Here is a 25302-nt window from a genome sequence, read left to right on the forward strand (position 1 = left end):
CACTAATATCAAATGCTGAAAATTAATTAATTATGCAAATTAGGTAATTAATATGTACTGATATTACCATAAAAACTATCAGGTCTGTGCAGTGTCATATGACATCTATGTACCAAGTTTCATTGAAATGTCATGATCAGTACTTATATCAAATGCTGAAAATTAATTAATATGTACTGATATTACCATAAAAACTATCAGGTCTGTGCAGTGTCATATGACATCTATGTACCAAGTTTCATTGAAATGTGATAATTAGTACTTGAGATATCAGTGGAAAAAATGAAAATTGACTAATCATTATGCAAATTAGGTAATTAGTATCTACGGATTATTACCAAAAACGAATCGAAACCTAGCATTAGTTCAGAGCATGTATGTACAAAGTTTCATCAAAATCCAATGAGTGGTTGTTTAGATATCAGTGGAACAATCATGGAACAGCTAAAAATCAGCTAATTATCATGCAAATTAGCTAATTAATATGCACAGATTTTTACCAAAAACTAATCAAATCTGCGCATTGGCCCAGAGCATCTATGCACCAAGTTTCATCAAAAACCGATGTATGGTTCTTGAGATAGCAGGAACAGTCGGACACACATACACACACACATACAGACACACTAACTGCAAAGACTCCCATTATGTGCTTCGCACATGGGAGTCAAAAAGGTGGCCAAGGGTGGGGCTCAAACCTTTTAACAGCTGAGCTATTGCTGATTTCGATGGAGGTTGTTGGCAAGCAGATGTATTAGAATGGTCTGCATTGAATTATCCATGAGAGACGACTCAGCGTACCATAGACTGGTTGTATTTATATGTGAAGTAACATCTGTTCAGCACTGTGCATAGAGATATGATTTACATAATATAAATCTAGATTTGGTCAATCTTGAAAATAAATCTTGGCTTTATATTTGTTATACAGTAATAGTTACTTTTCTCCAGAATGCCGCCCTTTAATTGAAATATTTCTTTTTTATCAATATGCAAGTTTTTCTGATAAAAAATTACTGGTACATGCTTGTGAACATACATGTATAAATAATTATGTTTTGTCGTTACAAACTAAAACAGATTTTTTTTTGAGTTAAAGTATGTTTGAAATCTTATTAAAGCTACAAAAAATGTGGATGCCATCAGGAATTAAATGTTATCCATCAGTAGCCACTGTGTATGGTCTTAACACTAAGTTAATTCAAACCGGCTAAAAATGTCTGAAGAACAGTTGATATGTTTATAAAGGTAGAAAGTGACTCTTGTATGAAAATACCAAGAATTTATTCATTTTTAAACGAATTGTACTCCCGGGGAAATACATATCAACTTTAAAAATGTTGGGGTCACCAGCCTAATTTTTGAGAGAATGATTTTCAGTGGATAGTGACCATTTTGATAGTTTATAACCATTTTACCATATGTTCCAATGGCAGGGATATTATGCCATATGATGGGGTACTTTTGTTAAATTTCCTGGTTCAAAAAAAATGGAATTGTCACAATAACCATCACTGTAACACACACAACAAATGCTATTTTATTGTGTCACGAACAACAGCTCTGAGATAGTACACCGATAAATAATGACATGCGATTTATCTCAGACTTCCTCAAAAAATTATGTATATTCAAATGCATGTGAATACGTGACAGATAAACAATGAATGTGACTCGTATATATAATGTAAACAACTCTAATTTTGTATGAATTTCATTGAATGAAAATTACTCTGGAGTCCTACAAAAGTTTGATAATCCTCAAATTATAAAAATTCCTAAATAAGCGTTTTCAGTATACATTGCTATGCAAAGTACAGAATCCTCATCAGATGTACATGGTGAAAGAAACTACTGCACTCTTACTTATTGGTCAGAATTTAGAAAACAAAATAACATGTAAATTTGAGCAAAACCTGTAAAGAAATTTAATAGACATAGTGATGTGCAGATAAACCCAAATTTATTTATCGGTATAATAATTATGGTCCCTGTGGCGGGACAAAACAGAATTTGTAACTCCATTCTTTCATGGATAGAGGTTACATTTGTTTTCAAACAAAAGTTGAAGTCACAGACATAAAGTACAATCCAAATGTGACAGTGTTAATTTGTCAAACAATGAAACACAACTAGTTGAACTACATACATGTATTGTAAAATGCATTAATTATTCAATACTTTTTAATCTTGCTGATAAGTAAAATTTGCTAAAATAAATTCACTTAAACATGTAAAATAACAATTAGAACTCATTGTTTTCCAGCAGAGTTTGTAAACTTAAAACCCTGTGAAATTGGTGAAAACATCAGAATAGTGAAATTAAAAGCCAGTGAAAATCAATGATTTTACAGTACTTCTATATTAGTAACACTCAAATTCAGTCAACATCATCAAACCTATGTACGGTATCAACACTTGTTTCAGCTTCTGCCAGTCGTGACTCAGTTCCATCTAATTTTGCACTGCAATCTCCAGTGTCAGTTGAAGTACTGATATCAGTAGAATCTACTGCTATTGTGATAGAATCAATAATCTGATCATACAACTTCTCGGTATCGATATTATTTACACTCAGTGATTCGTTATCACTTGTAACACAGACAGGTTTATCCGTTTTCACTCTCATATTGGAATTCATACCATACTCTTCTGATAATCCTTCCCCGTGCTGCAACGTCTTGTCATCACATTCAGTAGATTGTTCAACGTTGATATCTTGACTGATAGACTCCACGTTAACAGGTTGTTCACATTTGTGCATCTCCTTCTCACTAATATTATCATTTGGCTGCAATGTGGCATCTGTGGGCGAATATGTGGGAGAGGTGGGACAGTATGAAGGAGAGGCGGGTGAATATGAAGGAGAGGCGGGTGAATATGAAGGAGAGGCAGCTGAATATGAAGGTGAGGTGGGCGAATATTTAGGAGAGGTGGACGAATATTTAGGAGAGGTGGGCGAATAATTAGGCGAGGTGGGACAGTAGTATTCTGGTGACCATGAGCCATCCATGCAGTAATCCGGTGAAGCACTATTGTCTCCTAACTTTGTTGCATCAATGTCAATACTTTTAAAAGAGAAAGTTGAAAATTTCTGGTCAGATGGTAAACTCATACCACTGCTGCTGCTCCTGATATCACAGACTGTGGGTGTTGCTTCTTCTTTAACACAAGTTGGTGAATCTTCACATGATGGTGACATTTTCACTTCAGGCGCTTTCACATGACAAGCATCTTCCATTTGAGGTGAGAACTCTTTAGAGTTATTACTGCTACCAGACATGCATGATACCGGGGGATCTGTAGGAAAGCTGAAACTCCCGCTGCCACCACAAGAAAATAACTTATATTGCATCAAACCATCCCTATCATGTGGTTGATATGACAAGACATTAAAGGCAGATGTGAAACCCTTTGATGCTGGCGCTTTAGATGGGCTGTATTTAACTCTCGTGATCCTACGTCTGACTAGTTTCTTCTTAATTCTACTGCAGAAGACGGGCACTTCACAAGAGTTAAACCTGACTGCATCATCCATGTTGACTTCATTGTTTGGTAATGAATCCTGTTTAGCTTCACTGATGAAGTTTGAAGAGCTTTCCTTTCTAGAGTCTACTGCAGTAAATGTAGAGAAAGCTGGTTTTGATGCATTATTTACAGTGTTCATAAATGAGACAGGTGACTTCAGACAGGGAGATACATCTGACATGGCTACTGAAGATGTCAATACTGTACTCTTGCTGGAATTTGACACACATTGAGATTCAGATTGTTCATTTCCAAATACGCCAAATATTGAATTCATCTTTTCTGGTTTATTACCATTCTTGTAGTTAGCAAATCTTATCTCCTGTAAAATTAAAAATATATGACATTTAGAAAAAAAATTGTGAAAATTGCTTAGTGATCTTTGCTAACAAGTGTGATACAGTGAGTTATACAGTCATAGTGCAAACACTGTGGTCAATAGAATGGTCATTCATTAGACCAGCCAGTGCTGTGGTCAATAGAATGGTCATTCATTAGACCAGTCAGTGCTGTGGTCAATAGAATGGTCATTCATTAGACCAGTCAGTACCGTGGTCAATAGAATTGTCATTCATTAAACCAGTCAGTGCCGTGGTCAGTAGAATGGTCATTCATTAGACCAGTCAGTGCCGTGGTCAATAGAATGGTCACTCATTAGACCAGTCAGTGCTGTGGTCAATAGAATGGACACTCATTAGACCAGCCAGTGCCGTGGTCATTAGAATGGTCATTCATTAGACCAGTCAGTGCAGTGGTCAATAGAATGGTCATTCATTAGACCAGTCAGTGCCATGGTCAATAGAATGGTCATTCATTAGACCAGCCAGTGCTAAGGTCAAGAGAATGGTCACTCATTAGACCAGTCAGTGCTGTGGTCATTAGAATGGTCACTTGCTGGACCAGCCTGTGCTGTGGTCAATAGAATGGTCACTCAGACCAATCAGTGCTGTGGTCAATAGAATGATCACTCAGACCAGTCAGTGCTGTGGTCATTAGAATGGTCACTCGTTAGACCAGCCAGTGCTGAGGTCAATAGAATGGTCACTCATTAGACCTGCCAGTGTTGTGGTCAAGAGAATGGTCACTCATTAGACCTGCCAGTGCTGTGGTCAAGAGAATGGTTACTCATTAGACCAGTCAGTGCTGTGGTCAATAGAATGGTCACTTGCTGGACCAGCCAGTGCTGTGGTCATTAGAATGGTCACTTGCTGGACCAGCCAGTGCTGTGGTCAATAGAATGGTCACTCAGACCAATCAGTGCTGTGGTCAATAGAATGATCACTCAGACCAATCAGTGCTGTGGTCAATAGAATGATCACTCAGACCAGTCAGTGCTGTGGTCATTAGAATGGTCACTCGTTAGACCAGCCAGTGCTATGGTCAATAGAATGGTCACTCATTAGACCAGTCAGTGCTGTGGTCAATAGAATGGTCACTCATTAGACCAGTCAGTGCTGTGGTCAATAGAATGGTCACTCATTAGACCAGTCAGTGCGGTGGTCAATAGAATGGTCATTCATTAGACCAGCCAGTGCGGTGGTCATTAGAATGGTCACTCATTAGACCAGCCAGTGCGGTGGTCATTAGAATGGTCACTCATTAGACCAGCCAGTGCGGTGGTCAATAGAATGGTCACTCATTAGACCAGCCAGTGCGGTGGTCAATAGAATGGTCACTCATTAGACCAGTCAGTGCGGTGGTCAATAGAATGGTCATTCATTAGACCAGCCAGTGCGGTGGTCAATAGAACGGTCATTCATTAGACCAGCCAGTGCGGTGGTCATTAGAATGGTCACTCATTAGACCAGCCAGTGCGGTGGTCATTAGAATGGTCACTCATTAGACCAGTCAGTGCGGTGGTCAATAGAATGGTCACTCATTAGACCAGTCAGTGCGGTGGTTTATAAAGCAACATTAACCCCTCTGTAGAATACAATACAATGTAAGAATCAAATGTAAATAGGGACTCGCGTGCAGGAAACACAAAGTATAATACAGTTTATACTTAACAAATGAACACTCAATACTACATTTAAAAGAGAAAGTGAGATAAAGAAAATTTCCTAAAGGTGAAAAGAAAGCTCTCAGACCCCATCCTTAATTTACATTAAGCTTTTGAATCTATTTGCATAGAGTGCTAGCAGCCATTGAACTGTACCAGCTTTCTGTTCATACCTTCAGGATTTACACTACACGCCAATCTCTAAGAATAAATAAAGAGCAGAAAACTATATTATGATGGAAACACAGACAGTTCTTAAAATATACTGTGGAATACTTTATTTTCGCTGGAATTAATTTTCGCTGAAAAGGTTTTTTGGGTGTTCTTTATGTAATTTATTTTCACTGACTTTTGATGAGTTGAATGTGAAATATAATAGGAAAAAAAAGTATATTCGCTGGATTTTATTTTCACGGAATCATCCCTTCAGGGAAAATAGCGAAAATAAATTCCAAGTGAAAATAAAGTATTCTACAGTAGTTGATAGGATTGAAGAGCTATTACTATTCACGGCAACAGTACTGTTTATTGTGGAAACTGACATACACTTAAAAAGTTACACATTCTATATGACAGGACACAACCATATTTGCCCAGATAGTCATAAAAGCTAAGTAACAAAGGTAACATGGAAAACCAGTGTGACGAAGACAATGGCAGGGTAATATGAACTTACTTCTATACTTTTATCAAGGGACATACATTGAATACCACTGGTGACAGGTTTGAATGCAGATGGGGTTAGTACATCTAGGGACTGAAATCAATACATATACCATGATTTGAATATTAGTATGACTATTAGTCACATATATCATTAGTAGGAAATGAGATGCAAATCAGTAGAGTCGTATATACCTGGTATTATGAAATTAATTGATTTCAATGTATGTATGAGGCATGTGATTTCAATTGTATCTGTTGTAAATGAATCTCTTACATGAACATTTTGATTGCATTCACCTCACCAACAGTGTAAATTCTAGAACTCCTTAACTTACTGGTTTATAGAACACAGCAAATATAGCCACCTAGAAAACAATAATTTACCAGTTTTTAGAACAGCAAATATAGCCATCTAGAAAACAGTAACTTACCGGTTTATAGGACACAGCAAATATAGCCTTCTAGAAAACAATAACTTACCGGTATATCTTTTACTTTATCATTTGAATCGCTAATCTGCATAGGTGTGTTTACTGTAGTATTAAACAAGTCTGCACCTTTTCTGTTTTCCTTGTAATCTTCTAGCCTCAACTCCTACATGTGAAATGAATTACAAATTTACTGGTAGTGTATAATAGAGTGTATCTAGAAATATCAAACTGTGTGTGTGATGAAAAACAATTCGTAATTTATAACATGCTTACCTCAAAACTAAGATGTTGATATTGTTCCATTGCCGAGATACACTGATGCTGCGTTTTTATATTCACTGAATAAATATCATCATTAGACTGTGGAGCCTACAAACAAACAATATATCATCAATGCAGTCACCTAAAACATTGGCATTTGTTCCCAAGATGGAAATACCGTATTTGCTCTAATTTAGATGCACAGCTCCAATAGAAAAGCATTTAAACTAAAAATCACAAGTTCTCTATGATGTGGACCGATATTAAAGACACCGCATTGTATAGGGACATACATCAAAGATGAAAAATTATCCAGAAATGGCTAAAAAAAAAAAAAAAAAAAGGATATGAATCCACAGATTAAAGGTTCTGAATTTCCACGTCTATCCTCAATGAATTGCTGCCACATTACACAACTCCTTGACCTATATCATAATCTATCAACAGGTACTAGATTCGATAATTTAAGGTAGGAGCCTACTCCTAATTTGTGAGAAAGTTGGTCATATATGGCATAACAATGTTCATTGGTTTATTATATACAATCATAGAAATATTATCCCATGGCAATATCAATTAGCATTCATTCATGTGTTACAGTGCCGTTTTTTTCAAAAATTGCTATTTTTAAAACAAATCCATCGAACACAAAAGAAAAATGCATTTTTGACACTTTTTAAAACCCAGATTTTTAAAATAATTTTGTACAACAAAAAGTACCCCATCAGTCACAAAATATGGCTTTTTCAGCTCACATCACCAGCCTACAATTTAAGATATGGCATAATATCTCTGCGATAGAAACCTATGATAAAAGCATTATAAATACTGACAAAATGGCCACTATCCACTAAATTAACAATCATTTTCTCAAAATATAGGCTGGTGATCCCCAATATCCTTAAATTGCCCATGAGTAAATTGTGGGTATTATCATTTTTGAGTAGTCTTCTACCTGAAGACAAAGACTTACGTTAAATTTGACTTGTGGACTTTTAAATGGCTGGTATGGTACTTTAAATGAAAATGATGACCATGCAGGTTGTATTAATTTAGAACTCATAGTTTTAATACTTATGTCTGGCGATGTTTTTGTACTGACTGTCTGCGACATACCACCGGTTTTATGAGCCGATTTAAATCGTTGCACTGATGGAGCCGAAGAGGTAACAGTTGAGTTAAAAATAAATGGTTTGCTCTCCGAATTTGTTTCTGAAAAAAAAAAGAACAGACACTTTCAATACACCGAGAAGCCATCTGGTTTCATTGAAAGACTTGTGTACATCAATGATATAGACAATTTTAATTCAATGAGAAGCCATCTGGTTTCATTGAAAGACTTGTGTACATCAATGATATAGACAATTTTAATTCAATGAGAAGCCATCTGGTTTCTTTCAATGGCTTGATGTGAACCAATGAAATGGACAATTTTAATTAATACACTTACAAGCCACCTGGTTTCATTCGATGATTTAATGTTAGCCAATCAAAGAATCCATATGGTTTCATTCAATGAAATGATGTGATTCAATGACATGAACAATCTTAACAACGAGAATCCATTTAGTTTCATTCAATGACTAGGGTGTATATTAATTTACTATTACGCCATGTTTCAATCTTCTAAGATCCTAAACTAATGAATTGGATGTCTACCAAGTTCACTGTAAATAGCCACAACTTGTGCTGTCACGTTCACATTGTGCTAACGACAGCAGATTGTTTTCATGTGCAATCACATGGCTTGTAAATAGAGAATAATGATAGGCAGTAATATTTATACAAACCTGATTCAGTATTGATTGGCTGTCGCCGTACGATAATTTTTTTTTTACATGCCATATATTTTTTTGGTGCAAGTGGAAACTCTGTGAATAAACATGTATTGTGTCAGTGTGGTTTGACAAGTCACATAGTTATGTATTGTGTCAGTGTGTTTTGACAAGTCACATAGTTATGTATTGTGTCAGTGTGTTTTGACAAGTCACATAGTTATGTATTGTGTCAGTGTGGTTTGACAAGTCACATAGTTATGTATTGTGTCAGTGTGGTTTGACAAGCCACATAGTTATGTATTGTGTCAGTGTGGTTTGACAAGCCACATAGTTATGTATTGTGTCAGTGTGTTTTGACAAGCCACATAGTTATGTATTGTGTCAGTGTGGTTTGACAAGTCACATAGTTATGTATTGTGTCAGTGTGGTTTGACAAGTCACATAGTTATGTATTGTGTCAGTGTGGTTTGACAAGTCACATAGTTATGTATTGTGTCAGTGTGGTTTGACAAGTCCCATAGTTATGTATTGTGTCAGTGTGGTTTGACAAGTCCCATAGTTATGTATTGTGTCAGTGTGGTTTGACAAGTCCCATAGTTATGTATTGTGTCAGTGTGGTTTGACAAGTCCCATAGTTATGTATTGTGTCAGTGTGGTTTGACAAGTCCCATAGTTATGTATTGTGTCAGTGTGGTTTGACAAGCCACATAGTTATGTATTGTGTCAGTGTGTTTTGACAAGCCACATAGTTATGTATTGTGTCAGTGTGTTTTGACAAGTCACATAGTTATGTATTGTGTCAGTGTGTTTTGACAAGTCACATAGTTATGTATTGTGTCAGTGTGTTTTGACAAGTCACATAGTTATGTATTGTGTCAGTGTGTTTTGACAAGTCACATAGTTATGTATTGTGTCAGTGTGTTTTGACAAGTCCCATAGTTATGTATTGTGTCAGTGTGGTTTGACAAGTCCCATAGTTATGTATTGTGTCAGTGTGGTTTGACAAGTCACATAGTTATGTATTGTGTCAGTGTGGTTTGACAAGCCACATAGTTATGTATTGTGTCAGTGTGTTTTGACAAGCCACATAGTTATGTATTGTGTCAGTGTGTTTTGACAAGTCACATAGTTATGTATTGTGTCAGTGTGTTTTGACAAGTCACATAGTTATGTATTGTGTCAGTGTGTTTTGACAAGTCACATAGTTATGTATTGTGTCAGTGTGTTTTGACAAGTCCCATAGTTATGTATTGTGTCAGTGTTTTGACAAGTCACATAGTTATGTATTGTGTCAGTGTGGTTTGACAAGCCACATAGTTATGTATTGTGTCAGTGTGTTTTGACAAGTCACATAGTTATGTATTGTGTCAGTGTGGTTTGACAAGCCACATAGTTATGTATTGTGTCAGTGTGTTTTGACAAGCCACATAGTTATGTATTGTGTCAGTGTGTTTTGACAAGTCACATAGTTATGTATTGTGTCAGTGTGGTTTGACAAGTCACATAGTTATGTATTGTGTCAGTGTGGTTTGACAAGTCACATAGTTATGTATTGTGTCAGTGTGTTTTGACAAGCCACATAGTTATGTATTGTGTCAGTGTGTTTTGACAAGTCACATAGTTATGTATTGTGTCAGTGTGGTTTGACAAGCCACATAGTTATGTATTGTGTCAGTGTGTTTTGACAAGCCACATAGTTATGTATTGTGTCAGTGTGTTTTGACAAGTCACATAGTTATGTATTGTGTCAGTGGATTTTGACAAGCCACATAGTTATGTATTGTGTCAGTGTGTTTTGACAAGCCACATAGTTATGTATTGTGTCAGTGTGGTTTGACAAGTCCCATAGTTGTGTATTGTGTCAGTGTGGTTTGACAAGTCACATAGTTATGTATTGTGTCAGTGTGGTTTGACAAGTCACATAGTTATGTATTGTGTCAGTGTGGTTTGACAAGTCACATAGTTATGTATTGTGTCAGTGTGGTTTGACAAGTCACATAGTTATGTATTGTGTCAGTGTGGTTTGACAAGTCCCATAGTTATGTATTGTGTCAGTGTGGTTTGACAAGTCACATAGTTATGTATTGTGTCAGTGTGTTTTGACAAGTCCCATAGTTATGTATTGTGTCAGTGTGGTTTGACAAGTCCCATAGTTATGTATTGTGTCAGTGTGGTTTGACAAGTCACATAGTTATGTATTGTGTCAGTGTGGTTTGACAAGCCACATAGTTATGTATTGTGTCAGTGTGTTTTGACAAGCCACATAGTTATGTATTGTGTCAGTGTGTTTTGACAAGTCACATAGTTATGTATTGTGTCAGTGTGTTTTGACAAGTCACATAGTTATGTATTGTGTCAGTGTGTTTTGACAAGTCACATAGTTATGTATTGTGTCAGTGTGTTTTGACAAGTCACATAGTTATGTATTGTGTCAGTGTGTTTTGACAAGTCCCATAGTTATGTATTGTGTCAGTGTGGTTTGACAAGTCACATAGTTATGTATTGTGTCAGTGTGGTTTGACAAGCCACAAAGTTATGTATTGTGTCAGTGTGTTTTGACAAGCCACATAGTTATGTATTGTGTCAGTGTGTTTTGACAAGTCACATAGTTATGTATTGTGTCAGTGTGGTTTGACAAGCCACATAGTTATGTATTGTGTCAGTGTGTTTTGACAAGCCACATAGTTATGTATTGTGTCAGTGTGTTTTGACAAGTCACATAGTTATGTATTGTGTCAGTGTGGTTTGACAAGTCACATAGTTATGTATTGTGTCAGTGTGGTTTGACAAGTCACATAGTTATGTATTGTGTCAGTGTGTTTTGACAAGCCACATAGTTATGTATTGTGTCAGTGTGTTTTGACAAGTCACATAGTTATGTATTGTGTCAGTGTGGTTTGACAAGCCACATAGTTATGTATTGTGTCAGTGTGTTTTGACAAGCCACATAGTTATGTATTGTGTCAGTGTGTTTTGACAAGTCACATAGTTATGTATTGTGTCAGTGGATTTTGACAAGCCACATAGTTATGTATTGTGTCAGTGTGTTTTGACAAGTCACATACAGTTATGTATTGTGTCAGTGTTTTGACAAGTCACATAGTTATGTATTGTGTCAGTGTGTTTTGACAAGTCACATACAGTTATGTATTGTGTCAGTGTTTTGACAAGTCACATAGTTATGTATTGTGTCAGTGTGTTTTGACAAGCCACATACAGTTATGTATTGTGTCAGTGTGTTTTGACAAGCCACATACAGTTATGTATTGTGTCAGTGTGTTTTGACAAGCCACATACAGTTATGTATTGTGTCAGTGTGTTTTGACAAGCCACATACAGTTATGTAATGTGTCAGTGTTTTGACAAGTCACATAGTTATGTATTGTGTCAGTGTGTTTTGACAAGCCACATACAGTTATGTATTTTGTCAGTGTTTTGACAAGTCACATAGTTATGTATTGTGTCAGTGTGTTTTGACAAGCCACATACAGTTATGTATTGTGTCAGTGTGTTTTGACAAGCCACATACAGTTATGTATTGTGTCAGTGTGTTTTGACAAGCCACATACAATTATGTATTGTGTCAGTGTTTTGACAAGTCACATAGTTATGTATTGTGTCAGTGTTTTGACAAGCCACATACAGTTATGTATTGTGTCAGTGTTTTGACAAGCCACATACAGTTATGTATTGTGTCAGTGTTTTGACAAGTCACATAGTTATGTATTGTGTCAGTGTTTTGACAAGTCACATAGTTATGTATTGTGTCAGTGTTTTGACAAGTCACATAGTTATGTATTGTGTCAGTGTTTTGACAAGTCACATAGTTATGTATTGTGTCAGTGTGGTTTGACAAGCCACATAGTTATGTATTGTGTCAGTGTGTTTTGACAAGTCACATAGTTATGTATTGTGTCAGTGTGTTTTGACAAGCCACATAGTTATGTATTGTGTCAGTGTGGTTTGACAAGTCACATAGTTATGTATTGTGTCAGTGTGTTTTGACAAGTCACATAGTTATGTATTGTGTCAGTGTATTTTGACAAGTCACATAGTTATGTATTGTGTCAGTGTGTTTTGACAAGTCACATAGTTATGTATTGTGTCAGTGTGTTTTGACAAGTCACATAGTTATGTATTGTGTCAGTGTGTTTTGACAAGTCACATAGTTATGTATTGTGTCAGTGTTTTGACAAGTCACATAGTTATGTATTGTGTCAGTGTGTTTTGACAAGTCACATAGTTATGTATTGTGTCAGTGTGTTTTGACAAGTCACATAGTTATGTATTGTGTCAGTGTGTTTTGACAAGTCACATAGTTATGTATTGTGTCAGTGTTTTTACAAGTCACATAGTTATGTATTGTGTCAGTGTTTTGACAAGTCACATAGTTATGTATTGTGTCAGTGTTTTGACAAGTCGCATTATTACAACTACAAGTGGTATTTCAATCGTTTTAGGTAGCAGTACCCTAGAATTAGGGTAAAGAATTATCCAAGTAAAATTGGCCAAATATTTTGCAAATTACATCATAAATTTGTATACCAAATAGAAAGTTGATGACAATGTTGGTCAATAAATGGAAATACATGTACGAGGTGAAATGGTGATAAAAGCCTGGAATTGATTCACTTGCTATATGCCACTCATTTATGCCTAAATGCCTAGAATCTATGTGACAATCCACTCAGAATACCCTTTCACTAATTGCCTAGAATCTATGTGACAATCCACTCAGAATACCCTTTCACTAATTGCCTAGAATCTATGTGACAATCCACTCAGAATACCCTTTCACTAATTGCCTGGAATCTATGTAACAATCCACTCAGAATACCCTTTCACTAATTGCCTAGAATCTATACAGTGTCCCACTTGCTATACACCACTCCACTAATGCCTAGATTAAATATGGCATTCTAATCACTATACTCAACTTTACTAATGTCTGAAATCTAAGCAGTGTTACATCATTCCACTAACACCTAGAATCTATGTGGCGTTCTACTTGATATACATCATTCCATTAACTTAGGCGAGGGTTCTCCGAACCCGCCTATTCACATAGTTCATACCCACCATAGACTCCGGTCAATCAAAATGACTATTTTGAACTGTCGGCATTAATCAGCGATTCTACCGGTGACGGAGAGATAGAATCTAGGTCAGGGGAAGCCCCATGACCCCAAGATTATTTTACTACTTACGTAACGAACCCACGTGACCGAGGCCACATGGCAGCACCACAGACGGCCGTACAATCACTCTGGTTCCTTTCTCTCCGCCTCAAGGACTTAGACCAACGCTACGGAAAGAGTGTGGTGGTTGGGGGGACCCGCAGTCTATGGTGGGTATGAACTATGTGAATAGGCGGGTTCGGAGAACCCTCGCCTAACTTCACTACATTCAATTACCCACCATAGACTCCGGTCAGTCAAAATGACTATTTTGAACTGTAGGCAGAGTCAGACGCCGATAGGTGGCGGATATTTCCGAGCAAACAGAAAAAAATGATAAAAGTCTTTTCCCAGTCCGGGATGAAAACAAACTCAAAATCTTAATTAAGACCCAAGAAGGGTGGTGTCTTACCTTGCCTGTGCTGTCCCCGAAGCAAGAAGCCAATGCTGCTGTGGTGACAGGGTTCGGTGTGCCCAAGAAAGCTAGACCCAAGTTGAATTTGGGGGTGATAAGCTTGAAGTAGGACCGAAACAGTTCGCATGAGGGCGTAGGTCGAAATAAGAAGCGAAACCTGGGAGCTTCCAGGAAGTGGTAGTGGTACAGACAATCTGCCCGCAAGATTGCTGAGACTGACTTATCGCCTATGCGCAGGGGCCCCTTCAGTCGACCTCCAGTACAGTCGCAGTAATCCACCTGGAGATGGAAGTCGGGGAAGCCAGCTTATCTTGTTTGCCAGGGCCGTAACACAAAAACATGTGTTTGGTTCCCCGTCTGGAAAACCTGGTACGGTTCTCGTAGCAGCTCAACGCTCGGACAGGGCAGAGAAGCAATTTCTCCTGATCCTCTGGACCGACAATATTTGACAGCCGAGGGATGACGATCGGTTGAGGATCGTGTCCTGGGATTTGGTTCTTGGCGAGAAACCCGATTCGTGTCTTTAGTACAACTTGATCGTCTATAAAGGCGGCACAACCGTCCGCGAAGGACAGTGCGCCTAGCTCTGACCGGCACCTACCTGAGGCGAGGGCCAGTAAGAAGACTGTTTTCCACGTCAAAAATTTGAGTGGTGCTGAAACGAGGGGCTCAAGGGTGGTCTGCTTAGCGCTGATAAGAATCAGAATCATTCCCGATGAGGCAGAGATGAAAGAAGAGTGATTGTATGGCTGCCTATGGCGCTGCCATGTGGCCTCGGTCACGTGGGTTTGTGACGTAAGGGGTAAAAGAATCTTGGGGTCATTGGGCTTCCCCTGACCGAGATTCTATCTCTCCTTCACCGGCAGAATCGCTGATTAATGCCTCCAGTTCAAATTAGTCATTTTGACTGACCGGAGTCTATGGTGGGTAATTGAACGTAGTGAATTACTAGGTAACAGTGGCCTGGACCAATAGATAGAATATGGTTATGGTAATCATAGCAACAAGAAAAAAGATTTGACTGAACATCAAAAGATAAAATTAACCATACCTGGATGTGACTCGAGAAACATTCTAGCTAAAGCTGATTTCACATTCCAGGTGTGCAGATACTTTCTTATGATTGGCTGTTCTAAAGACTGTGATTGGCTGTATTTCAAAGCAGTTGATTCCCATCCTAGGCTATAAATGAGAGATAAAATAATTACAATCATGACATAACAAACTGTACAGATAGTGGTATGTTTCAATAACTATTTGAAAAATCCATCAGATTTTTTTTAGATGTCTTTGGTAAGCTATTTGTCAGGGTTCACTCTCCGTAGAAGTGCTATTAAAAGCAACTTACCTTGTCACAGCATCTTGACATTCCTAGCAATAAACAAATTTACACCATCAGTACACAATAGACAGATTTAGAATAACATTATTCAAGAAAATGTACACATTGTCAAAACAAAAAATCATTATAAAACAACATTTAAAACAAGTGGAAAACATTAATACACTCTGTTAATAATAATTATAAATATTCAAATTTGAAACCAGAATTTAAGATTTTAACTCCTTCACAGTGATTTGTTTCAAAATTAGTCAGAATGAACTGACAGACAGACAAACAGACAGACGCACAAGGGAAGTGCACAAGGAAAGTCTAACATAATAGTCCTTTTTTTTAAAAAACTGATTACAAATCCTCTTAAGGGCGTCGACAATGGATAGAAAAGTTCAGCCACAAACACAATATCACAAAGTTTCCACAGCCAATTGTTAACTTGTTTTATAGACACTTCACAAACAGGGAGAAGTTATCGATAAATAAAAAAAATTGCAAGTTTTTAAACAATCTCCTCAATAATTCATGTGGTAAAGTTTAACCAATAGAGGGAAAAGTGGAATTTTTTTCTGGTAGCCAAATGTTATGTGAAATGTAATTTATCATTGGTGACTGGCAAAGAATTAATGTGGCTGCGAACTTGTTTGGTTTCAACTAAGCCAGCAATAACATGAACCATTTGGCTGATAATACAGCTGTGTTGCAAGCAATGTTATTTCAGGAAATCAGTAGATCAACATTGCACAGTAACAGAAGCCTAGTTCTACCAATAACAATATAGGTAAATAAAGTCTAGTTCTGTAGATAGCAATACAGGCAAATGAAAAATTAACTGTAGTTGGTTATTACAAGTTAGTATTGTAAAATCTTTATTAGAAGCCGTCGTTTCTATTAAAATGGTACAAATGTACAATGCAACAGAGGGCCCGGGGGTGCAGCTTCTATTAGAGCATTTACACATATGAGAAATGAAGATTTTTTTTTGGTTCTCAATTGTTCCAAAACGAATAGGTGCAGTTTCCAATACGATATGTTTGACATATTCACAAATTTGGGGAATTATTAGAAAATAGCTACAATCAGATAAGTAAAATATTATAATAGGATAACAAACTACTGAATAATACAAACCTTTATGAATTGAACAAGATCAGTGGCCTGGGATTTTCTCAATTTCTTGGCTTTTTCTAGAATTTCTTTGGATCTCTGTATTTGCTCATGCTTCAACGTGACTCTGCTTTGGAAATCACTAACTTGCATAGTTAACATGTCTTTCATTGCATTCTGTTTAGATCTTATGCAAGATACCAATTCATCACATGTCTCGTCAATATCCTTGGTGGTAATTTTCAAATCACTCTGAAATGAGAATTTCAAAAATCAAATATTAAATAAGTGCCCATGCAGTCTTGAAACTTACTGAATCAGTAGCATAATATAGGATATAGTCACCAAGAACTGCATTACCAGTATATTCTATACCGTATACGTTTCCAGTAACATTTTATAGTACCTCAATTTCTTTATCCAATTCCACTATATTCTTGTCATCCATCCTTTTTTTGAGTTGTTCCTTCATCACAGAAATACTGGATGAAAGTTGTTTCTGAAAGAGAAAAAAATGGTTTTTTTACAGATTCATCAATAATACAAAGTACATGATACTTGTTATACAACCAAGGGCAGAAAACCATGTATTGTAAAAACACGTCTTTTCAGCTAGCAGGTAATTTTAGCCATTTTAGTTAGCCCATGGAAGGTACTAACGGAAGGAGCCACGACGCTATTGTTTTAGCTTTACCCCATGATCGTTTGTCAATGTTTGTTCACAAACATTGTTCTTGTTAGCTTTTAACACCTTCGTACAATGGGTTATGCTAATCTCGAGCATTCGGTAATATTCGGAGCATGTTCGCAAGCGATAGTTGATAGTCGCATGCACAATATTGAAAAAGGCGAACTTTAATGGAAAATTTTCAGATATAACATTGATTGAAGAAACTCTGATGAAATATCGTGAATTTTGTAATGGTAATGAGAGTTAATCAATGATTGCTTGTGACGATTGCATTATTCAATGGTACCATTGTCAGTGAGTGGGTTTGGCGCCCAAAACTGTCGAAATTTTTGACCAACGGACATCGGTGAACACCAACAGAAAAGATAGTATCGAAAGAAGAGCATGCCACGACACATTCTCTGTGATAATATTTCTTAGGAGTCCTTAGGAATTGTTGTTGTATGCACTCGAAATCTTGTTCTAGTTACAGTTGCTAATATTTAAAACATGGGAAATTTGTGAAGTCAAACCTTCATCAGTTGAATTTCCAGTTGTGAAATACGTATTTTGACCTTTTACACCTAAACAAACCCAGTGCGCATGTGTGATGACCGTAGTTTCATAATGCGCATATATTTTATAGTCACATTAAAAAAATGGCGGGTTTGTATCATACTCCGCTAACTCGTTACCTGTGTAAACAATCGCAAACTATCATGGACATCAAAGATGAGCTAGACAATGGCCTTATCAGGATTAATTTGGGTTGAAACAAAAGGAAATAAGCCAGTTAAGAGGCTTAAGTGGCCACTTGATTGGCGTCGTGGCTCCAAATAATAAAGAAACATGGTGAAAAAAAGAAATGACGGAATCTCCATATTATGCACTATATTTAACTTTTTACAAAACAATAATACATTTAAATTTGGAACTGTTACAGCCATTTTAATTATGAGCATTAGCAAACTTCTTACTGAGTGAATTGTTATGCAAATTAGCAATTATCTCAGCTTCTTTTTTGTGCACATCCCAGAATTTTTTAAAAAAATAGCTCCTAGACGCTTTGACCTTTTGTTTTGAAATTTTCACAAATGATTGACAATGTGTTTATCTTCAAAACGCCGTTGGGGCATTGTTTTTGGTTGAACAGTGTTACAACAATCGTACAGACAACTAACCTGGGTGTTAATTTATGCATAAACTTGAAGTAGTGAAATTTGAGTTGCTGCCCTGCAAAATTGACAACTGGTAGACAGTTTTCAAGACGGCATTTTCTTCATAGTAAACAGATGTACCCATAAACCAATTTTGACAGGAAACAGAAGCATGGTTTAGAAGTAAATTTTTTTTAAATCTAGCTAGGTGTGAATGTGCTGCGAGTCATTTTTTTTAGTTTTAACATTTACAGCCAGGCCACACTACGCCATTATTGTCCTTGTCATACACTGATCAGTAAATTTTGTGTTTAAAGAATAGAATATATATGTACTTGTACTATGAGTAAATTATTAGGCCAAAAAAAAAAAAAACTTATGTTGCCCTCAAGTCGGAAAATTAAATCAAAGAAAGCTGAGAGTATTGGAGACACATTAAATATAATTTGAAATTACTTAGCTGAAAACTAATTATGCAAATCAGAAAATTAACATGAACAGATTTGATTGTAAAACTAATGAGGTCTGCGCAATGTAACAAAAACTCTATGTACCAAGTTTAATTGAAATGTGATTAGAACCAAAAAATTATGAATTATTATGCTAATTGGGGAAATAATATGAACAGAGTTTTACCCCAAACTAATTAGGTTTGTACATTGTCCTAAAGCATCTTTGTACTAAGTTTCATTAAAATGGATATTAGTACTTTAGATATCAGTGTGAAAGCTTAAAATTGGTTAATTATGCAAATTGGGTAATTAATATGTACAGATTTTAACCCACAATTATCCAGGTCTGTCTATTGTCCTACAGCATCCATGTATAAACATTCATTGATATGTGATGATTACCCGCAAATAAGCGCCACCCGCAAATAAGCGCCACTCAGTGAAAATTTGTTACAAATGACCCTCCATTAAGAGCCACCAAGAGTTGAGTGGTTTTGTCAATAAGAACCCTGAAATAAGCGCCAGCCGCCCGGTTGTTTACAATCAGGCAGACACCGAGCTTGTCATGCCTCACTTCCACCTGCATTGTTTATTGTCCCACAGAAGGTGTGAGACAAATAAAGATTATCCCCATAACTTGCCTGATGTCCTGTGTAATTGAGAACGGAAGAATGATAGACGAAAGAAATGCACTGAGAGAGTGAATGTGACTGTCAACTTGTCCATTTTATATTTCTGACACACAATCGACCAATTCACAAACTATTCAGTAGTAACTACTAGTATGTTTTTTGCCGAAACACCGAAGGACACGTTGAGATATTCATTGTCAATGTTGTCTTTATAACCAAGTAAACAACGTCACGATTTTAGAACGCCTTTATCGGAAAATCGGAGGTATCGAAAATACATTCTCACAGACGGACCGGAACAGGAAGTCAGCAGAAAACAAAAGATTTTTTCCTTAGCGTGGGGGGAATTTGGTTAGCGTGGGGGAAAACAGAGGTGTTAATCCAGTCATGGCAACGTTTGAGGGATCGTGACGTAGCTCCGACTGTGAGAATGTAATGATTACGCAGCCCACTCTCGCTGATCGTGATTTTGGGTTATTTTTTGCATTTTATTTGAGACGTTCGTTTTTGGATGATTCGAGACAAAATGTTCAGGGAAGTAACAAAATAACTGGTATTAGTTTGGAGAGGACTCTCTTGCCGAAAATAATCAAAATTGAAGTCGAATGGATTAGTTCCACAAACTTGTGCGATCAACTTGTCTTACAGCAAAGTGAAGTCTACGTGACCCGCCTGACCCAAATATTTAAATTAGCTATTTGTGAGAATTGAAAATAATCTGAACTTGTACCAATCAGAAAATGCCTTGTAACAGGCCTGGGCTTTCGTGAATGATTTCGTCTCTCCGATTGGTCACAGGAAATTATTTTTAATACATGTAATTGTTACTTTCTCGGTATCGTTTCGTATTTGGTTATATAGGGGTGGGGCTATAGTTTGACCCTGTTTGCGTGGACTGTGAAGTACGTGAATATCATTATAAGCTGGCTTGATTATGAAACAGGAATTATAAACCAAAGCTGTACTGTCAGACGTCTAGCGCAATTAAAACAATGCCCAAGTACCCAAGCTGTACAAATCTATAGAAAAACGTGTTTTTATTTATTGTTTTTGCCATAAATACAAGTGATTGGGCATCATTTTTATCATTCGTTCCATGCTTCCTTTGCAAGTATGTCCTCTCCTGTCGCTGCTGATCAGATCAATTCTATCCGAAACTATTTTATATTGTCACCAAATCAACCACCACGCCAGCCACAGCCACTCAAGTTATTCCCAGTTTTCAAGAAAAAAGTTTACCGTACCAAACTTGGTAAACAATTGTACAAGTGATTTGAGTGTTGGGTCAGACACTGAGAGTGCTACAAAATCCGACTTCAGGCATCGCTACGCATTGTCAGTGAAACGTGACTTCAGGCATTGCTACACATTGTCGATGAAACGTCGAATCGTCGTATTTATTTGACATTTGTTATTCCCATAACAGTATTTTTACAGAATAAATTAATTGCAATGATACATCATTAATAATTACTTGTCTGTTTTGGTTGTGTGTGTGTTTGCCTATCCCCTTCCCTATTTCACAATGAAAAAGTTTGATGACCCTGGTTTAAGAGTCACTGGCTACAGGGTTGTCAACATGTTACCTCAAATAAGCACCACCCAGAAATGAAAGTGTTACAAAGTGGCTCTTATTTGAGGGTTTTTATGGTAGTATCTGAGATATCAGTGTGAAAGTTGGAAATTGGTTAATTATGCAAATTAGGTGATTAATATGCACAAATATTTACCAAAAACTAATTGGGTTTCTGCATAATTTTAGATTCATTGAAATGTGATGATTAGTACTTTAGATATCAGTAGAAAAGCTAAAAATTAATTATGCAAATTAGTTAATTAATATGCACAATTATTTACCCTGAAACTAATCAGGTCTCTGCATAGTCCTAAAGGATCTATGTACCAAGTTTCATTGAAATGTGATGATTAGTACTTGAGATACCCGTGGAAAAGCTGAAAATTAACTAATTATGCAAATTAGGTGATTAATATGCACAAATATTTATCCGAAACAATCAATCTCTGCATAGTCCTTGAGTATGTAAGTACCAAGTTTCATTGAAATGTAATGCTCACTACTTATATCAAAAGCTGAAAATTAATTAATTATGCAAATTAGGTAATTACATGTACTGATATTACCATAAAAACTATCAGGTCTGTGCAGTGTCATATGACATCTATGTACCAAGTTTCATTGAAATGTGATGATTAGTACTTGAGATATCAGTGGAAAAACCGAAAATTGACTAATCATTATGCAAATTAGGTAATTAGTATCCACGGATTATTACCAAAAACTAATCAAAACCTAGCATTAGTTCAGAAAATCTATGTACCAAGTTTCATCAAAATCCAATGAGTGGTTGTTTAGATATCAGTGGAACAGTCATGGAACCACTAAAAAATAGCTAATTATCATGCAAATTAGGTAATTAATATGCACGGATTGTTACCAAAAACTAATCAAATCTGCGCATATGTTCAGAGCATCTATATACCAAGTTTCATCAAAATCCAATGAGTGGTTCTTTAGATATCAGTGGAACAGTCATAGAACAGCTAAAAATTAGCTAATTATCATGCAAATTAGGTAATTAACGAGCATGGATTTTTAACCAAAACCTAATCAAAACCTAGCATTAGTTCAGAGCATCTATGTACCAAGTTTCATCAAAATCCATTGAGTGGTTCTTTAGATATCAATGGAACAGTCATAGAACAGCTAAAAATTAGCTAATCATCATGCAAATTAATTAATTAACGAGCATGGATTTTTACCAAAACCTAATCAAATCTGCGCATTGGCCCAGAGCATCTATGCACCAAGTTTCATCAAAAACCGATGTATGGTTCTTGAGATAGCAGTGGAACAGTCGGACACACATACACACATACACACATACAGACACACTAACTGCAAAGACTCCCATTTTGTGCTTCGCACATGGGAGTCAAAAATTGGGCCGGTCGGTCGGATTAATTTTTTTTTTTTTTTTTTAAGTTTCAAATTAAAGGTATCGTAAATAGCCGAGCTATATGGGGGAAAAAAACACGACCCGATATTTTATATTTTTCGGTCGGTCGCTGTGGGCGACAAGACAATTTTTTTTTTTGGTCTTATTATTAATCAAAGTACAAAATTAAATGTATCGTCTTTTTTAAATAAAATATTATTTTTAACATAAAAATTGCTTTATTTGAGTGTTGCCTGTTATGAATAAGAATTCCTTTGATTATGATGTGAAAAAAACAAACATTGACAGTTTATTTGCAAGGAAGAGAATAAAGTTGGCAAAAAACCAGACATCAAGTTGACAGATAATGTTCCCATTGTATCCTGTACAAACTGTTTTCTTTCTTGTTTTGTCATGCATGTAATGAACAAGAAATCAAGTTCATGCACACAACTACTTCAATTTTTGAATTGCTATAGCCACATTTACTCTCTGTTTAGGTCATGGAGAAAAAAAAATTACAGACTAACAAAATACTGAGTTGGTTCTAGTCGTAAACGTTTGTTTATTTTTATTTTTTTAATTTCCATTAAATTTGTGCTTTTATATTGATTTTTTAAATTTTTTTCTTTTTTTCCTAAATTTTTTACAAAAATAAGGTGTGAAGTGTCAGTTCTGATGACTAAAAATGTGAATATTCTTATTTCAGGACCAACAACTATGAAGAATGAATCAGATGGAATATTCATTTTTAGTGTCCATAGTTGAATACAGTAGTTTTCTCATGTGCTATTTAGGTAAAATATTCATTGAGTTCGTCAATACCATCAATGTGTCAAACCTATTCTCATCATCAGGATAAACGACAAAGGCAGTTTATATCACAAATAATGCTATTATTTGAAAATCAGATTCTTTATTCGTTGGGGGAGGTGGTAGAAAATAATGAACCGTTAAGAATTCTGTAATGCCTATAGCCCCATGCAGGTAATTCAAAGATTGTGAATGCTTACAGACAAAAGTCACAATTCTCACATATCACAACACTTCAGTATCGATTGCTTTAAGTCCACAATGGTTAATTTGCATAACAATACAATAGACCTAAGGCCATCTCAAGTATTTCAAATACGAGTCATTAAATAGGTGTGTATTCATCACAGTATTGATGTAAGTAAAGTCAAATTCTGAAAAATAAATATACTTGTTTTGTTTTTAAATATAAATTTTGTATGTGAACATTTAGCCCCGAGATTATGTTATACTTGCAAACTTGTAATTTTGATAATTACCGGTACAGCATTAAAGGTAATTTATGCATGTTGCAGCTTGATTTCTCATTACAACCGTTTTGACACCCTCAATGCCCTAGAGACCAATTATCCCATCCCATAGGGTAGGTCTCCCTTATTCCAAATTACAATGCATGGCAGTTAGTACCCTTAGTGGGAAACATTACCATTGTTTAGTAAGGAGATTCAGCAGTGAGGCAGAAAATTGTCACTAAAGAAATGGGTAATTTGCTAAGTAAATCACATTCTTCAGAATTTAACAGATTCAGTCAAGTGCAGAGGAGTGGCAATTGAAGTCTTAGATGCTTGTAGCAAGTCACAAAAATTCTGGTGGTTTATTCTGGTAGTGAACATGTTCCAGGTATGAAGTGCCCTCATACAATAATCATTGTATACACATAAACATGGAAACATTTCTGTAACCAGAACAATGTGGTTCCTACCTCCCTCAGTCTTGTCTGGGATTGTGACTAAACTGTTCATATGTAATGTTTATATATTAGCAGTGAGAAAAGAACACAAATCCGAGTAAACACACAAAATCAATATATGTCATGATATACAAATACTTAAGGTAAGCAAAACACAAAAGAACCAACAGGGTTCACTATTTAACAATTGGTTCAAGGACGACGAAAAAAATAGAAATGTGCACGACCACCGCATAATATAAAGGAATTAGACAAAATGTAATAAACTGTCGTCAGGTGGATGTAAATAAAATATTTGGAAAATTAAATATCTAATTTTTCCAGCCCTCCCAATATTTCAAACGGGAAACACTAAAACGGTGGTCTGAGGAGGAACTGACAAACCCATCTAAAACCACGGGTGCTATTTTCAGTAACCGTGCGCGAAGCAATATATTTTTAGTACTTTACACTACCTTTAATTTCTCGTAAATATCCTGCACCAGGTGAACTTGACTTTCGTGTTTGCTGTGCTTACCGGAAATCTGGCAAAGACAACAGACAAGAACCTTGCACGACGAACAGTAAAAAAGCAAACTCTCGTTATGAAGCTCACACATGCGTTTGTGACTTCCAATCACTGCATGCGATGCTTCCTTGTCTTTCTTGTACTGTGCAATGATGTTTTCCAGTGCTCTGTTCACCTGTAGTTCGTCGACATCTTTGTAACCCAGGCTATAATTCGTACGACAGGTTGGACAGCTGAACGATCTGCGCCGCAGCGAAAACCGATGATCGCCATTTTCGAGTAAACTTCTCACACATTTCTTACAGAAATTGTGCGAACATGATAGAATGATCGGTGTTTCCAACAATTCAAGACAAATGCAACAAGTCAATTCGTTTTCCATGGCAGATTTTGTCTGTAATGCCAACAAAATTATATGATGTTATTTGACGCACAATTTCCGAGAAAAACAGCCTTCCCCACCACAGTATATAGCATCGCCGGTTATGCTCAACATATGACT

General features: G+C 36.3%; 1 protein-coding gene across 3 annotated transcripts; it reads right to left on the reverse strand.

Moving 5' to 3' along the window:
• Positions 1–1262: 1262 nt before the first annotated feature.
• LOC102807286 (uncharacterized) lies at positions 1263–25302 on the reverse strand. Of its 3 annotated transcripts, XM_085497747.1 has the most exons (11): positions 24748–25302; positions 17108–17200; positions 16726–16953; positions 15607–15629; positions 15310–15440; positions 8679–8759; positions 7862–8100; positions 6901–6996; positions 6677–6790; positions 6207–6287; positions 1263–3850 (listed from the first exon to the last, which is right to left on the reverse strand). In XM_085497747.1, exons 1-11 carry the CDS (start codon positions 25180–25182, stop codon positions 2381–2383), a joined length of 2991 nt encoding a protein of 996 aa, XP_085353873.1. In that variant the 5' UTR covers positions 25183–25302; the 3' UTR covers positions 1263–2380. The 3 variants fall into 3 exon arrangements, with proteins under 3 accessions (XP_085353873.1, XP_077868781.2, XP_085353874.1); XM_078012655.2 differs by lacking the exon at positions 8679–8759; XM_085497748.1 differs by lacking the exon at positions 6207–6287.

This window comes from Saccoglossus kowalevskii, chromosome 4, assembly GCF_978046115.1.
Source record: "Saccoglossus kowalevskii chromosome 4, keSacKowa6.1, whole genome shotgun sequence".
NCBI lineage: Eukaryota > Metazoa > Hemichordata > Enteropneusta > Harrimaniidae > Saccoglossus > Saccoglossus kowalevskii.